Consider the following 17,387-nt stretch of genomic DNA (forward strand, 5'->3'; position numbering starts at 1 on the left):
TTTGATTGGCACCCCATGTACAACCTTCAACATTCACTCCCTTCATCACCGACACACAGTGGCAGCAGTGTGTACCATATACAAGATACAGAGTAGCAACTCACTAAGGCTCCTTCGACAGCACCTTCCAAACCCGCGACCTCTACCACCTAGAAGGACAAGGACAGCAAATGCATATGAACACCACCACCTGCAAGTTCCCCTCCTAGCCACACACCATCTTAGCTTGGAACTATATCACCAATCCTTCAGTCGCTGAGTCAAGATCTTGGAACCCCCTTCCCAACACCACAAGGACTGCAGCAGTTCAAGAAGGCAGCTCACCGCCACCTTCTCAAGGGCAATTAGGGATGGGCAATAAATACTGGCCTAGCCAGCGACACCCACATCCCCCCGAATGAATAAAATGAGCTGAGATAGGGGCGGAGTCAATGTTACAGAGGTGGAAATAGGCTATCTTCGTGACAATGCAGATATGTGGTTGGAAGCTCATCTTGGGGTCAAATACGACACCAAGGTTGCGAACGGTCTGGTTCAGCCTCAGACAGTTGTCAGGGAGAGGAATAGAATTGGTGTCTAGGGAATGGAGTTTGGAGTGGGTCTGGCAGCATCTGTGGACGGAGAAGCAGAGTTAACGTTTCGGGTCAGTGACCCTTCTTCGGAACTGACAAATATTAGAAAAGTCACAGGAACGTTTTGGGTCAGTGACCCTTCTTCGGAACTGACAAATATTAGAAAAGTCACAGGAACGTTTCGGGTCAGTGACCCTTCTTCGGAACTGACAAATATTAGAAAATCCACAGGTTATAACCTGTGACTTTTCTAATATTTGTCAGTTCGGAAGAAGGGTCACTGACCCGAAACGTTAACTCTGCTTTTTCTTTCCACAGATGCTGCCAGACCTGCTGAGTGGTTCCAGCATTTCTTGTTTTTATTTCAGATTTCCAGCATCCGCAGTATTTTGCTTTTATTTTAGAGTTTGGAGTGGGGACTGAAGACAATGGTTTCAGTCTTCCCAATATTTAATAGGAGGAAAATTATGCTCATCCAGTACTGGATGTTGGACAAACAGTCTGATAATGTAGAGACATTGGAGAGATTGAGCAAGGTGGTCATGAGATAGAGCTGGGTGCCATCAGCATATACTTGGAAACTGACATTGTATTTTCGGATAATGTCGCCAAGGGAAGCATGTAGATGAGAAATAGGAGGGGCAGGGGGTCCAACAATAGATCCTGGGGAACATCAGAGGTAGTGATACGGGAGAAGGAAGAGAAGCCAATGCAGGTTATTCTCTGGCCATGATTAGATGGATAAGAATGGAACCAGGCGAGCGCAGTCCCACAAAGCTGGACAATGGTGGAGAGGCATTAGATGGTGTGATTAATTACTTCAAAAGCTACAGACAGGTCAAGAAGGATGAGGAAGGATAGTTTATACCTTTGTCACAGTCACATAGGATGTCAGTTGTGACTTTGATAAGAGACATTTTGATATTGTGGCAGGGACAGAAACCAGATTGGAGTTCTGGGAGAGATAGGCACGGATTTGGGAAGTGACAACATGTCTCAAGGTCTTGAAGAACATCATAATTGTATTTAGATTGCATATTTTGTTGCAATTAAACTATAAAAAAATTGGGAAAGAGAGTTCGGGTGGTCAGTTCATGGACATAGTCCGAGAGGTGTCCCTAACCTCCCATCATTGATCGCCTGATCCAGGTCCATCAGAAAGCGAATAGTCTCTTCCTCAGACTATTAGAAACCTTTCTCATCGTGCCCAATATTTTGATAACTAATAAACAAAACGGTTCAAATTAAAAACACACAGCAGCATCTGGGAGATTAGTCTCTAATCCAGGGCAATCCTGGAGGGTTTTGATGTCTGCACCATTACTGCAACCCTAGGTGCGAGGAGATTCTTCATGTCACCGCCAGGAGGCGCTGTCTGGCCCAGTGACATCATCAGAATTGCGCCAGTTTCTCTGGTGACGGCCGGGTCGCGGCAGCAGCTGTGCCATGTGCGGCCTGTTGTTGAGAAGTTGCCGCTGGGCCGGGGCATTGGGGACCCGTCTCCCGGCCCCAATCAGAGGGGCGAGTGGGGAGTCAGCGGCGAAGTGAGTGAGGCTGGGGCCCGGTTAAAAGGGCTTTAACTCTTTCGGGAGTATCGGATAGTTTAGACCCCAGCGCCGAGGCCAGGCCGCTCTGCTCTGTCTGATTTCACCGGCGGCGCCCCAATCTAACGCTGTTTGACTGGCCAGTCTCTGGATCTGCAGCCAAATCGACGCTTAGACCCGATTCGAACCAGGCCGGCATTGACAGTGATAGGCAGGTTCAGCACTGTACCGGGGGACTGACCTGTGGAGGGGTTGAATTGTGATACCAGGGGATTGGTCACCGAGATGGATCCGGAGGGTAGGTCTGCAGGGGATTGGTCAATGGGATGGATCTGGATGGTCAGTTTGCAGGGATTGGTCAGTGGGCTGATTTGGAGGGTCAGAGCAGAGGGTTAGTCAGTGCACTGGATCTAGAGGGTCTGAGAGCTGGGGTTTATTTTCCTGTAACTTGCTGTACTAGTCTTTTGATGTCTGCACCATTACTGCTTCATTCTATGGTTCCTGTTAATGAATCTATGATAAGGTGATTTTGTTACAGATTTTTCAGTGAGTTAATTGGCGAGTTGTTCTGTTTCCTTTAGACCCGTGGACCTGGCCTATGATGTAAATGAATGGTAGAAGCACAGAGACTCCCCTGGTCTTCCTCCATGGACTTTTCGGCAGCAAATCAAATTTTTATTCGATAGCCAAGGCATTGGTTCAGCGGACAGGCAGGATGGTGAGTTATGGGAGAATTGTGTCCAAACTCCACTACTTATACCAATCTCTTTTATGCAGTAAAAACCTGAATACAGCAGAATCAGTGAATGTGTGGGCCTATCCCAGTGTTGTAGTTCACTGTGCTTTGTGAAAGGCGTAAAGACAGATATTCAGTCTATTTACAGTCAAATTACGACCATATTCTCTTGTCTAACCAGGTGGTGACAGTGGATAACCGTAACCATGGTGGTAGTGGACACAGTCCAGTGATGACCTATGAAGCAATGAGCTTGGATCTTCAGAACTTGCTGGACACGTTACAGCTCCCAAAGTGTATTCTGATTGGGCACAGCATGGGTGGCAAGGTTGCTATGACAACGGCACTGCTAAGAGTATGTTTGATTGACAGCAGAGAAGATATCAAATGAGCTTGTTACTATTCACTTTGGTTAATAATGGCATTGCATGTTTCCCCAATGGCTTGGTGCTTGAAGGCACTGCCCAGTGCAGCACTAAGCCATATATAAAAGTTATCAGGTTTTGATCTCTGTTGTGTGCCAAGTTTGCTTATCTGAGCTGGGTCAGCATTTGGAGGCTTCAGTTGGGCACATGGCTCCTTTACTAGGGAGGGCAATGAGAAGGATCAGTTGAAGTTCCTAACTGTCAAAGATGAAGATAGCAAAGTGTTTAGCTGTGTTAACGGGCTATTTGTCTATGTAGCACTACAGCCAAGCCTGTTCCTATCCATACTTGATATCTACACATGCACTTTCATGGCAGAGATCACTGATGAACAAACTGGAGCAGGAACACTGATTTTTCTTCCCCCAACCCAAAGGCAATAATGCCAGTTTTACCAGCCCTATAGTTGCTCTGGCTGAGATCAGCAAACTCAGCACAAACTGGAAATTCAGGCTAGGACCATTTGGTCTGTTTAGCTAAGTACCATGCCAGGCAGTGCATTTGCCCGTTAAAACATTAGAGATAAGAATTATAAACTTGATTCCTGAAATGCACTCTTCTTTATCATAACAGCCATGGGGCGGTGATAATACTCTGTTGTCTCTGCATAGCCAGAACTGATAGAGAAGCTTGTTGTGGTGGATGTCACTCCCAGTCAGACAATCTCGCAAATTCCTTTCCCAAAATACATCACTGCAATGAGGGCAGTAACCGTGGATGATGACTTGTCGAGATCTGCTGCACGAAACCAAGTTGAGCAACAGCTCCAACCATACATTGAGGTGAAGGTCTCAATCATATCTGTGATAGTTTTTGAAAGTGAACAATCAGAACAGGGTGGAATAGCTGAAAGGTGCTTCATAAGCTGAGCAAGGTAGCCATTGTACCCTCCGGAGAGTTCAGTTCTCTGTTTAACTTTTTCAGCATTGAGACTAACTTTGAGTTCTTTCTGTTTGTCAAAATGTGCACGTTAACACACAGCTGTCTTCTCTCCTGGGCATGCAGTAGATTATTCTCAAGTCATCGTATAGTCTGGTTAGTTTGGGTTAGTCTTACATCTCTGTATCCTTCCTGGACCTGGGGTGATTTATTCTTTCATTGCTTCTTCCCTGAGCTTGTGTGGAATTATTTTCTCCCTGCAATCTCCCCTGGACCTGTGCTCGGTTATTCTACCACTGCCATGTCCCTCATGTCTGGCATGTCGCTTTTCTTCTCTCTAATTGTCTCTCCTGTCTTGTTGCTCAATGATTGCCAGGATAAGATTCCACGCTGAATAACTATTCTTCGCATGTGAGCCTAGAGAGTGATTGTTGACAGAATTTGTGAATTTTGCTGCAAACGTCCTGCATAGTTGAGTAGGCTGCCCTATGCGTACTGTCTGGGCTTGTGCACGATGAATGACTGTGAGGGAGGGATATTGTAGGATGCCAGCCTTCGGGAGAGCAGGGGAAGAAAGAAAATCCTCTACACTTGTTACTGATCGTGGGTGACTTAGCCCAGGCCGCCCCTGAACTCTGCCATAGACTAAGCTTTGGGTGGTGATTATTCAGCCCTCTTTTTTTTAATTTAAACTTTGCTCAGGGGTCCTTCAGTGTCATCAGTGCTGTAATGAATGGTGTGTCACTGGTGTGATACCCTCTGTCAACGCCTTTCATTTACAGGATATCCGCACCAGGCAGTTCATCTTGACTAATTTGGTGAAACGTGGCGGTCGATATGTTTGGAGGGTTAACCTGGAGGCTGTTGCAAACCATATGGATTATATTACGACCTTCCCAAAATTCAACATTCCGTACACTGCCCCCACTGTCTTTCTGGGTGGAGGAAGTTCTTCTTACATCAGGTAAGAACTTGTATAACTTAACGGAATTTGCTCATGACCCAGCTAATCAAAAGGTTTAGCCTCATTATGTGAGTGTACTCAGTCCAGGATGCACACTCTGTACACACTGACCCTCACTGGGGTGTTCTGGGAAGTGATGCTTCAATGCAGGAGCATCGGGCCTCCTGGAATAATAACACAGCCTTTGCATAGCAACGTTAATATAGGACAGCACTCAATAGACTTCACAATGGAGAAAAGAAGTATAGAATGCAATACATTTTGGGTTTCTTTAAACTCAGCATTTAGGTACCTGAGGAGTATCCAGTGCAGATCCCCTTTTTCATTCATCATGTGTCACCTTAGACAGTGCTACAAATTTTGGGTTTGAACTAGATGTTCTCTTGTACTCATCATCAACAGTATCTCCCATAAGTAGACCTGCATTTCTTACAATCAAGAGTCTGCTTTTATGCCTAATATCTATTTATGTAACAGCATGGCTCAGGGGCTGTAACAGTAAGACCGCTTGGATGTACTGGATACAGTTGTCTTATATGTGTGTCCCTCCTTGCTTTTTGGAAGCTAGACTGCCAAGTCCTTAGTGAGGTGAGGCCAATTGTGAATCAACAAACTTGTTTATTCTACATGAAATGAGCTCAACCTATTTCCGATACTTCCTCATAATATTAAAAATAATAAATGATGCAAAATTTGCCCTTAATATTAGCCTACTTTACAAGTTATCATCACTAACTGCCACAAATTTAGAAAGTTTAATTTTTCCCTCCAGTTCATAGGGGCTGAAGCAAGTTATGTTTGACCTCAGTTGGGCAACAGTTAGGATGCTAAGTCACCATGGTCTGTATTCTTAGTGTTGTGCAATATTGTAGAGGCCGCAGTGTACTTCAACTGGTATGTGGAGTGCAGGCTTTGTCATTACTGACATTTGCTGTTCTGTTAATTAATTTTCTTGTGTTCTTTTCAAAGCTCCAAGGATTACCCTGAGATCAAGCGGCTATTTCCCAATTCTGTTATCCAACATGTTCCTGGAACTGGTCATTGGGTCCATGCTGAGAAACCACATGACTTTATAAATGCCATCTGTGTATTCTTGGGAACCAGTTAGCAGTCGGCAGTGGACTAAATCAGAACCCCCTGCAGAGAAGTTCACCACTCAGACTCTCAGATTTCTGCTAACTGCTTCTGTGGTATTTGGCAAAGTTTTGCAGTCATTTTGTACAGTTAAGATCAGTTCACTCAGCACAGATTGATGACTCAATGACAATACAATACTTGAATTACAAATTATAAGTAATATGTTTGAACTTAAAGTTGTGTGTGTACATTTTAGAAGGTTCCTGAATGCAGGAAGCTGGTAAGAGCTGAGTCTAGACATAAGGGATTTTACATTAGTATTGTAAACACAATGGGGGAGAAATTTGTTCACATAGCGCCACTTCTAGCTTAGATATTGATGAAGTACACCACGTGAGGAGCGGGGGTAGCAGCCCGCTGCACTGCCTGCCCCTGGGGAATCTCCGTATGTTGAGTAGCAGTGCTACGCGAATGAATTCCCTGTTGAGTTTGAATCTGGGATGTATTGGACAGAAGTGTCATGCAGACAGAGAAAAGCCTTGCCTGCTGCAATTCACTGCCATCTACTGCTGTTTCCATTTTCTTGCTTGCTAAAAGATAATTTGCAAAATTCAATCATTGGCTGGAGTAAAGCCCATGGGCTTTAACCTGTATAAGCTCTGTCATTAATGTACTGACCATAGATTTCCCTGGAAATTAACAAATTATTTCTCAATAAATTTGCAGCAATTACTATAGTAGCATGTATAAATATATAGTACCTCAAATGTCCCAAGGCGCTTCACTGGAGTGTTATAAAGCAAAATTTGACGCAAAGCCAGATAAGGAGGTATTAGGTCAGATGACCAAAAGCTTGGTCAAAGAGATAGGTTTTTAGAAGTGACTTAAAGGAGGAAAATGAGGTGGAAAGATTTAGGAAAGGACTTCCAGAGCTTAGCATCTTGGCAGCTGAAGTCACAGCTACCAATTAACAATTAAAATTGGGGATACTCCAGAGGCCAGAATTAGAAGAGCACAGACATCCCGTAGGGTTGTGCGGCTGGAGAAAGTTACAGAGGCAGGGAGGGATGAGGCCATGGTGGGATTTGAAAACCAGAATGAGAATTTTAAAATCGCTTTGCTCAACCAGGAGCCAGTGTAAGTGAGCGAGCATAGGGATGATGGATGAATGGGGCAGTGTGTTAGGACATGGGCAGCAGAGATTTGGATGACCTCCAGTTTACGGCAGATAGAACATGGGAGGCTGGCCAGGAATGCATTGGAATAGTCAAGTCTAGAGGAAACTAAGACATGGATGAGGGTTTCAGTAGAAGATGAGCTGAGGCAGGGTCACAGTTGGACAAAGTTATGGAGGTGGAAATAGGTGGTCTTAGTAATGGTGTGGACATGTGGTCAGAAGCTCAATTCGGGGTCAAATATGACACCAAGGTTGCAAACAGTCTGGTTCAGCCCCAGACAGTTGCTAGGGCAAGGCATGGAGTCGGTGGCTAGGGGACAGATTTCGTATCAGGGACTGAATACAGCAGCTTCGGACTTATCAATGTTTAATTGGAGAAAATTTCTGCTCATTCAGTCCTGGATGTCAGACAAGTATTCTGACACTTTAGAGACAGTGGCAGGTCGAGAGGGGTGGTAGTTCGGTACAGCTGGGTTACACTGCAATCATTAATGGATCAGTCTAAACTTAACCCCATATCAACAACACTTGAGTATTCTCAGCCGTCATCCCCATCGAGAGTCTAATACCAATATAACTAAATATAACTACGTGATAAATACCAATATGAGGAGTTCAGCACTGGTAATAAATTGCCATTATTGGTGCAAGTGGTGTGTACTCATGGAACAGCTGAGGGAAGGAATACATGCCCAGCAGTTTATTCACACATAGCATTGCCATAGCACAGCACATCAGGTTGAGTTGATTCAGTCAACATGAGCTTCACTGTCTTTGAAGATGTATGGATTAGAGCAGTGCTTCAGATCAAGGATTGACTGTAGAATAGTCTGTATTGGTGATCTGTAGAGTGAAACCAAAAGACTGAGATTGGCCATCATAGGGTATGATTACCTAGTGTTCATGGTATTGAACTAGCAACCAAAGATTATGAGTTCATGTCATGACACCATGGAAACTGACTAAATTTGGTTATTTGTATTGCCACAAAATGACCATAAAAGCTGCCAAATTGTCACAAAAACCCAACTGAGTCATTGATGTCAACTAGTGATAGGAACCTGCCAGCTTTACCTGGTTTGGCCTCTATGTGACTGTCGTTCCACACTAGGTGATTGCTTCTTAATTCCCTCAGGGCAACTAGGGATGGGCAATAAATACTGTCTTAACAGTGATGACCACATCCCAAAAACAAATATATTTTAAAATTAATCTGTCGAATCAACTAAAGAATGGGGCCTCGAGCTAATATTCTGAAAGATATTGTTTTGGAACTGAGAGCTTTTGGTTAAGGCCTCAGGTTAAGCTATGAGCATTTCTCTTAAACCAACCTTAAACTTTGATGCGGTGTATAGGAATTGTGGACTCTCACTTCCTGTGTAGTAGCCCTGCTTAAGAATGGTGGTGATAATGGATTAAGCCTAAGGCTGTTTATGATTTTCATGGAAAACCAGATGGAATTGTAGAATACACCTTTCCCAAAGCACCAATAAAAATCTTGGAATCCCATGAAATAAATGGAATTTAATTTACTGTGTAATTCACTATAAGCACGTGCCTCTGATTATAATACGCCAAGTTATTAAGCTATTGTGTTGCTGTCATTTGCTGGATGGGGGAGGGAAAGTGCAGTATTCCATATTTTTATCCATGAAATTCTCCCTCAAGTTTCCATCCACGCCAATCATGTTCTTTCCCAGCATGAAGAGGATGATGAAAAATTAAATTTTGGGTTTTATATTCCCTCAGTGCTGAGGTGCATGGTGGCCAGGAGCAGAAGAAATGGGATGTTACCATAATGGCTCTTTGATGCAATTGGGATAATATTTTAACTATCCACTTAGTAAACGGAAATGTGTTTTGTGACTAACTGGTGCTGTGAATATATTATAAATAATGCATTATTTATTTACCTTAAATGTTTACATCCGCTTTAAGGTGACATGATGTTGGGTATTCTGAACTTGTGCATTTGCAGAAATTGTACCACTTACGTGCACATAGCAAGATCATGTGTACGATAGGGTCATTTCATTACAATCACAGTCACAAGGAGGATTCAAACACTAATACTCAATTCTAAATGGATTACTCGGACCTGCATTAAACAGCTACCTCAATAAGCTCTTGAACACTGTCAGTGTCCCATCCGCTGGTTCCTGATCATAGAGACAGCATTAGAGAAATTGAAGGCCCTACAGTTCAAACTGGAGCCAGCTGCATCCTATTGCAAACTATACAAGAAGTGTCAACTCCTTCAGATTATAGCACACAAGTACGGCACTATTTTTTCACTGTTGCAGAATTGTGCAGTAAAGCAGTTAATGTGAAAGGTAATATTTTTTTCAACAAAGCTGGATGAATATATGGTCAGGTTGGATTTAGGGTTTTGAGGAGAATTACAGATAGCGATGATTGAATTCTGTGTGGAGAGTGGGGATGGGGGAAGTGGGATGGGAGCATCTGAGGATGGGGGTATTGACAGGGAGGGAGATGGAATGGAGGGGGAGAGGGACTGGGGAAGGGGGCCATTGGGAGAAGAGAGGGAGTTGGAGAAAGGGAAGAGTTGGGGAAAATGGGATGCAGGAGTTTGGAGGATAGAGACTGGGTATGGAGAGATGCAGTAGAAGGAGTCAAGGGACAGTAAGAGGGGCTGGAGGAGGTTGCGGAGGCAGGAAACTGGATGGAGGCATCGAAAGAGTGGGTATGGGAATCTCAGAAGGAGACTAGGCATGGAGGGGTCAGGAAAGAGAACATGAAGTTGGAGCAGAAGTAGGTCATTCGGTCCCTCAAGGCACCACCATTCAATAAGACCATGGCTGATTTGCCCCCAACTCTACCTTCCTGCACTTTCCCTTGGTATACAAAAATCTAACGAATTCTGTCTTCAATATGTTCAACGACTGAGCATTCACAGACCTCTGAGTAGAAAATTCCAAAGATTCACAATCCTTTGAAGAAATTTCTCCTATCTCAGTCCTAAATGGCCGGCCCCTTATTCTCAGACTGTGATCCCTAGTTCTAGACTCCCCAGCCAGGGAAACATCCAGCATCTAAGCTGTCAAACCCTCAAGAATTTTATATTTCAATGCGATTCACCTGTAGTTCTTCTAAACTGTGGAGAACATAGGCCTTGTCTACTCAATCTCCCCTCGTCGGACAATCCTGTGATCCAGTGCAGTGAATCTTTGTCGCACACCCTCTAAGGTAAGTACATCCTTCCCAGTCAGGGAGAGAGACTGGGGACGGGGCACCAGGGATGCCTACTGCAATTCTCATATAACAGCTGTTGGTGTGAAACCACAAGCAAAAATGCACAACTACAAAGCAGCCAACTTTTATAGGATTGATAAATCCAATAACATTTGCAAACATAAAGCAATCAAACTTCCAGAAATGCCTCCAACCAGAGTTGGGACTTAATGGAGACCAGTACATCGAGTGCAGTCAAACCCAAGTTCTGCATACATTTAACATTACCTCGCTGCTTTTGTATTCTATTCCTCTAGAAATTAACCCAAGTACTCTGTTTGCCCTATTCATTGCCTTATCAACTTGGAGATAAATTAGGAAGTAATGATTAGTTAATACCAAGATTAGGTTTGAAGAAAACTGTCAATTCCAGGTGGAAGGAAAGACTGAAGGCAGTGAACGAGTACTACAGATTTAAGGTCTTGGGAAGAATGAATTAGAGTAGGAACCAGTTTGGTGAGGTTTGATTTCAACACACTGAGGGGGGCATTTGTGTAGGATGTTACATTTGCAGCTTTGGTGGAAAGTTAAGTGGAGTGATGACTATTCACTATTATTAAAACAGGAAGACTAGGTTCAAAAATTTTTGATGGGAGAGATGCGTCTGTGTGAAGGTTGGAGGTAAGATAGGAATATTGGATTACAAGCTTTTTTTCAATGAGCTACCTTTAGCACTCATTACTATGAGCACAAGTATTGGAGAATAATGGTTGAGAATTCAGCTCTTGGAGCCAAGGCTGAGACTGCTACGCTGAAATGCTGTGTGTGGAGAGCAGATGGCCTGAAGAAAACCAAGCACCACAGCAGCTGATCACGATATGAAGCAACTTCAGCACAACCTGTGAGTAATGTAATCAACTGGGCATCTGTCCCTTCACTGATCTCTATAACCCTGATACTAATGGCAGTACAAAGAGAGGGTCCCCTCCACAATGTGCTGAATGCTGCTTCATGCTGGGCCATTTGTTCAGTAACCCAGAAGATTGAGGTGTTTAGCAAAGCTCCTTATTGATTGGGAGGAACCTGACTAAATTGATGCTCACAGAACTGAGATGAATTCCTAGATTTATTCACATCAATCAGCGCACAGAACACCAGGGCAGGGATGGGATTTTCCACAGCTTGAACAAGGAAATACCAGCCAAGCCGGTCTGTGCACTCTGACAACTTTGATGAGATGTTTATATTCTCATGAATTGTATGAAGACTGAATTACAGTCTGTGACTTTAAATCCAATCTACTCCCCCTTCCAATTTTCTCTGCTCGCCTACTGAAGGAACTGATTCTTGTTGGGGTACAAGTGGGAGACAACCTCTGATACCTGACGTGAAGATGGCAGTGTTGCTGTGAGTCTAGACAGAGTCAGCAGGCAATTTTACAGTCAGGGCACCATGGCTAAACCTGATCCTGTTGTCCACCAATGATTCTAAACATACATTTCCACCTGTAGTCACTGGGTCAGAAGCAGGAACCCTAGGTGATTTCTTTCCCATGTGGGGATGCTGAGGCTACCTTAGCATTGAACTGACTGAGCAGATAACATAACAAGGATCAATTCTGCAACAACCTTGTCTCAGGCCTTGTGCCACAACACATGATGCCTTTATCTACTGGGGCATGAAGGACCTCTGTGTGCTACATATAAATATAGCTATTCTCCCCCTCACTTCTCCTGAAGATACTTTCTCTTTGCTGAGGTTTAATCCCTGGATACCATATGTCAGTATGCTATTTAACCCTGGTGAATATCACTGAGTTTGTCCAATCCTCACCTGATGTCCAAACAAATGCATTTCAGCACAAGTTCTGGATAGCGATCAAGAAGCAATGGTGACATGAGGAAAAACTTTTTCACGCAGCGAGTGGTTAGGATCTGGAATGAACTGCCTGAGCGTGTGGTGGAGGCAGGTTCAATCGAGGCATTCAAGAGGGAATTGGATTGTTGTCTGAAAAGGAAGAATGTGAAGGGCTACAGGGAGAAGACAGGGGAGTGGCACAAGGTGAATTACTCCTTTGGAGAGCAAGCACAGACACAACAAGCCAAATGGTTTCCTTCTGTGCTGTAACAATTCTGTGGTTCTATGATGACTGGGGCACCTGACTGAGGTTCCCCTATGTAATCCAAGGCAAATTAGAGAGCTTCTTAGGGATTCGAAGGGAGAATATCCCAGCTAGAAACAGGTTTATGTATAATTAACAAGTAACGACTTTTCCAACAAAATTTGCCCACTTTCTAATAATGGCTGACTGCTCATATATAGCATACCTGGCTTCTTGACACCTGAGCTCCTTGAAGAATACTTATCTACATTTTACTCTTCCTCCTTTTCCATGCACCCCAACCCCCATCTCAGTATGTAATGCACAGTCTCACTGCTGGATACTAACTTAGTACAGGATGTCAAAATGACAATGTCACATTTCCAGAAAAAGATTTTCATTTCAACCATAAGGGGCAATCTTGACACATCCAGAACATGTGGGAACAAATTTCAGTATGATCTGTGGATTAACTTGAATTCACATCTAATGGGTGACAGATCTGGTCCTAACCTGCTGCTTGATAGTTGAAGTGTTTTGCACCATGCCCGCTTACTTCTTTAGGACCTCTGATTATCTGTATTCTGTGATTTATTTTTGTTTCTTGGGAAGAACTGGTGACTGCCTTCACATCCTTTTTATTATCTCCTTCTTTACCCCAGGGGTGACTAAAGTAGGCTGTTCACCAGTGTGAGGCAAAATCCATTGTAGACTATGCTATAATATAAAGACTGATTGACTGATGGCACTAATGTGAACAGGATGATTATCAGTATGACTTTGAGAAATCCATTTATTCAAGTCAGTGTCTTAAATACCTTCACTGACCCGAAACGTTAACTCTGCTTCTCTTTCCACAGATGCTGCCAGACCTGCTGAGTGGTTCCAGCATTTCTTGTTTTTATTTCAGATTTCCAGCATCCGCAGTATTTTGCTTTTATATTATTGTCTTAAATACCTTGTTCTCTATTTTTTTGCAAGGATTACCTTTGAGCAGTTTAGTGCTTGTTCAATGATTAGGCTACATTTTCTGCTGCTGGTACCAATAGAGGTGGCTGTTAAGTGGGACCGGATGTCAGGATAGCTGTGTGGCTACAGTTTCTAGTTTTCCAGCTTTATTTAGAGATACAGCACTGAAACAGGCCCTTAGGCCCACCGAGTCTGTGCTGACAAACAACCACCCATTTTATACTAACCCTACAGTAATCCCATATTCCCTACCACCTACCTACACTAGGGGCAATTTACAATGGCCACTTTACCAATCAACCTGCAAGTCTTTGGCTGTGGGAGGAAACCACAGCACCCGGCGAAAACCCACGGGGTCAAAGGGAGAACTTGCAAACTCCGCACAGGCAGTACCCAGAATCGAACCCAGGTCCCTGGAGCTGTGAGGCTGCGGTGCTAACCACTGCGCCACTGTGCCGCCCTGAAATAAAAACAAAGTGCTGATGAAAGATCACAAACCTGAAATGTCAACTTTGCTTCTCTCTCCACAGATGCTACTAGACCTGCTGAGTATTTACAGGATTTTGTTTTTATACCAGAAAAACACTATCTGTCTTCAAATTAAACCATGGGCTCTTTTATCTCTACTTGAGATAGCAGACAAGGTCTTGGTCCAAACAAATCTCTAAAAGACGGCACCTGCCAGTGCAGAACTCCCTCACTACTGCAGCTGAAACTTCAGTTGAGACTGTGCTCAGTGGGGCTTGAACCCACAACCTTCCGATTCCGAGGCAAGATTGGTATCATTGAGCCAAGACTGAGATAATAAAAACACAATTAACAAAATAATCACATGGTTTATAATTAAGCTATACCCTAGCTAGCCTGTAATCAAAATATTGCACACAACACCCTAAACACTCCATAAAACGCCAGCCTATGTTAATAAATTGCAATCAAATGTTAAGTTTAGCCATGCATGCAATGTTCACAGAAGTGGCAATATTCATGTACAAAAGGAGATACTGTACACAACTAACTTTAATCGGTTATAAAACGAATGCAAATTTTTTTTGCCATTGAATAGTTGAATAAAGTAAATAGAAAGTTAGGGTGTAGTATCAGAAACATGGGGTATAGTTGTCTTATATCCAGTTGCAAGTTTCTGATCCTGGGTAATTTTTCTGCAAAAATGAAAAACATTATGATGGGAGGATGTGTTATGTCAGGTGAGTTTGAAGAGTCTTTCAAGAGGTTGGTACAGATAGAAATGAAATCAGGATGATGGAAGTGAGCGTCCTAGCAAAAAATGACATTACGCCACTTGAGAATGGAAAAGGGGAGCATCTTGATCTGCCCTCAACCGCAGTTGGTGCAGTGCAACATGATGGAGGCAACATTTCTATTAAGACTTGTTTTTGAGCAAGTCAGAGCAGTGAGATCTTCATGGGCTTCCATCCAAATATTGAATGTAGAACTGGCAGTTTTGCATGTGTACAGAATGATGGCAAGCCAAATATTAATTGTGGAAGCAAATCTTATAGGGGCGGTGGCAGGGGATGGAAATTGAAAATGCTTTAAGAATGCTGCCGTTCAGCAAGAGTGACAGCTGGTAATTATGAGCTTGTCAAACAAATCATGTCTACACACCCATGATGTAACCTTAAACAGAGGTCAAGGTCAAATAAAGAAGGGCCATTCCAATTTAGAATTCCTGTATTTATCTCCAGGCAAGGTTGAGCTCCAATTCATTTGCCTGACATTGATGGAAGTCAGTTTCCTCAACTAGCTTGAATCCAGCTCACACAAAAAAATGTAGGTTATTATACTCATGCTTCAATTTTTAAAAAAATATGGAAAACTAGGTGAAGAACCAGGGCCTGGAGTAGAGGATACCATCACATTTGCGAAAAGCAGGAGGGAGGTCTAGATAAATCAGGATTAGAGGACAACAAGCTTATCTTTTAAAAGCCTGAGGAAGTTAAAGATCTGGAATGCTTGAGAAATAATGAAGTGAAGTGCAAGGTGATGAGGTGATGCTTGACTACAACCCAGTGAAAATGTAGGAGGGAGGAACAGCATGTACTCAAAGTCATTAATTTAAATAATTAATTCAATTTTAAAAAGCACTCAACTTCCATTTTGATGTTTTATTTACATTGAATAATCCAATAATTTGAATCAAATATTTTCAGTGCAAAAATTACTTAATTAAAAACAGGCTGCAGGATGTAGCCAATGTTTTGTCAATTAGTCTTGGTGTCAAATCCACAAAAGAAAACCTCTGGGACTTGTCCAATGTGCGATACATGTGAAGTCAGAACATTTAATAACTAGAAATGACCATATACAAGATCTGCCATAGGGCAAATGCAATTGGTCTTTGTGATTAGTCAGTGCTGTGCAAACACAAGCAGCTTTTTCTAACAGATACAAACAACTAGTTTTCAAAAAATTTCAACAAATTTCATTGCGTAGCCCACTAAAGAGTGACCACTAAAGTAACTGACATAAAGATTTTGCATAATTAGGATTAATCAAGTTTGTTAAAGGATAACTGCACACAATTTTATTTTACTACTCATTCTTGGGATGTGGGCATCACTGGCGAGGCTGGCATTTCTTGCCCATCCCTTGTTGCTCTAAATAGGAGTTTGTATTATTGAGTGGCTTGCTATACCACTTCAGAGAGCGGTTAAAAGTCAACCACATCGATGTATCAGCCAGACTGTGTAAGGACAGCAGGTTTCAATCCTAAAGGGACATTTGTGAACTAGTTGGGTTTTTACGACAATCCAACAGCTTTATTTATTTTTTTAAAAACGGAATTAATTTTTTTTAATACTGCCAGGGTGTAATTTGACCTCATGTTCTCTGGATTACTAGCCTAGTAATAACAGTATCATATCCTATTGTGGTCCCTATTGCAGATGTTGTGAAGACATAGGGCTGGTTGGTGGAGGGGTTGGTGGGAAGGGTTAAAGATAAAAGTTTGTGAACTTTGCTGAGGGGGGTGGGGTACACAAGGTAAGTATTTGGTGGTGGGGGAGGAGGGGGGAGAAAAGAGGGCATGGAATGAAATGTTTGCTTATTGGGGGAAGTGGGAGAGGGGCTAGAAACATTTTTTAAAAAAAGTTTAATCCAATTTTTAGCCTTAGTTTAGTTTACAGCTGTGATGTAAAATTCAGTCCATAGTATTTCAGCACTTTCAAAATGCTGATTTCATGGATGGCTAATTCAGCAGTACATTAAACTGCTTCCTCACTCTAAAATCAAGAGGATGCATTTAAGCGGAAGTTAAATAAGTGCATGAAGGAAACGGGACTAGAAGATATGTTGATAGGGTGAGATGAACTAAGATAAGGTGACTCAGTTTTAGGATAAGGGGTAGCAGATTTAAAACGGAGATGAGGAGAAATTACTTCTCTCAAAGGGTCGTCATGAATCTGTGGAATTCACTACCCCAGAATGTGGTGAATGCCATGACATTGAGTAAATTTGAGGAGATAGACAGATTTTTAATTAGTAATGGGTTGAAGGGTTATGGAGAACGGGCAGAAAAGTGGAGTTGAGGCCGAGATGAGATCAGCCATGATTGTATTGAATGGCGGGGCAGGCTCGAGGGCTGAATTGCCTACTCCTGCTCCTAGTTCTTATGTTCTTATGTGGAAGAAAACACCAGCATAGACCTGTGCTGTAAAATTTCAATGCAAGAAAACACAACATAGCATGGCACAACCATGGAAGTGAGAGATGGTTCAGAGGCTTGGCT

The 17,387-nt window shown here is 42.8% G+C and overlaps 1 protein-coding gene across 1 annotated transcript; it reads left to right on the forward strand.

Moving 5' to 3' along the window:
• The first annotated feature begins 1,981 nt into the window (after positions 1 to 1,981).
• On the forward strand, positions 1,982 to 8,906 carry abhd11 (abhydrolase domain containing 11). Its single transcript, XM_068010236.1, is given in 7 exon segments — positions 1,982 to 2,116; positions 2,698 to 2,722; positions 2,724 to 2,834; positions 3,034 to 3,207; positions 3,889 to 4,059; positions 4,939 to 5,120; positions 6,090 to 8,906. Coding segments are annotated over 7 exon segments (900 nt in total). The 5' UTR covers positions 1,982 to 2,018; the 3' UTR covers positions 6,229 to 8,906.
• The last annotated feature ends 8,481 nt before the right edge of the window (positions 8,907 to 17,387 follow it).

The sequence above is a fragment of the Heterodontus francisci genome, chromosome 30 (assembly GCF_036365525.1).
Source record: "Heterodontus francisci isolate sHetFra1 chromosome 30, sHetFra1.hap1, whole genome shotgun sequence".
Lineage (NCBI taxonomy): Eukaryota > Metazoa > Chordata > Chondrichthyes > Heterodontiformes > Heterodontidae > Heterodontus > Heterodontus francisci.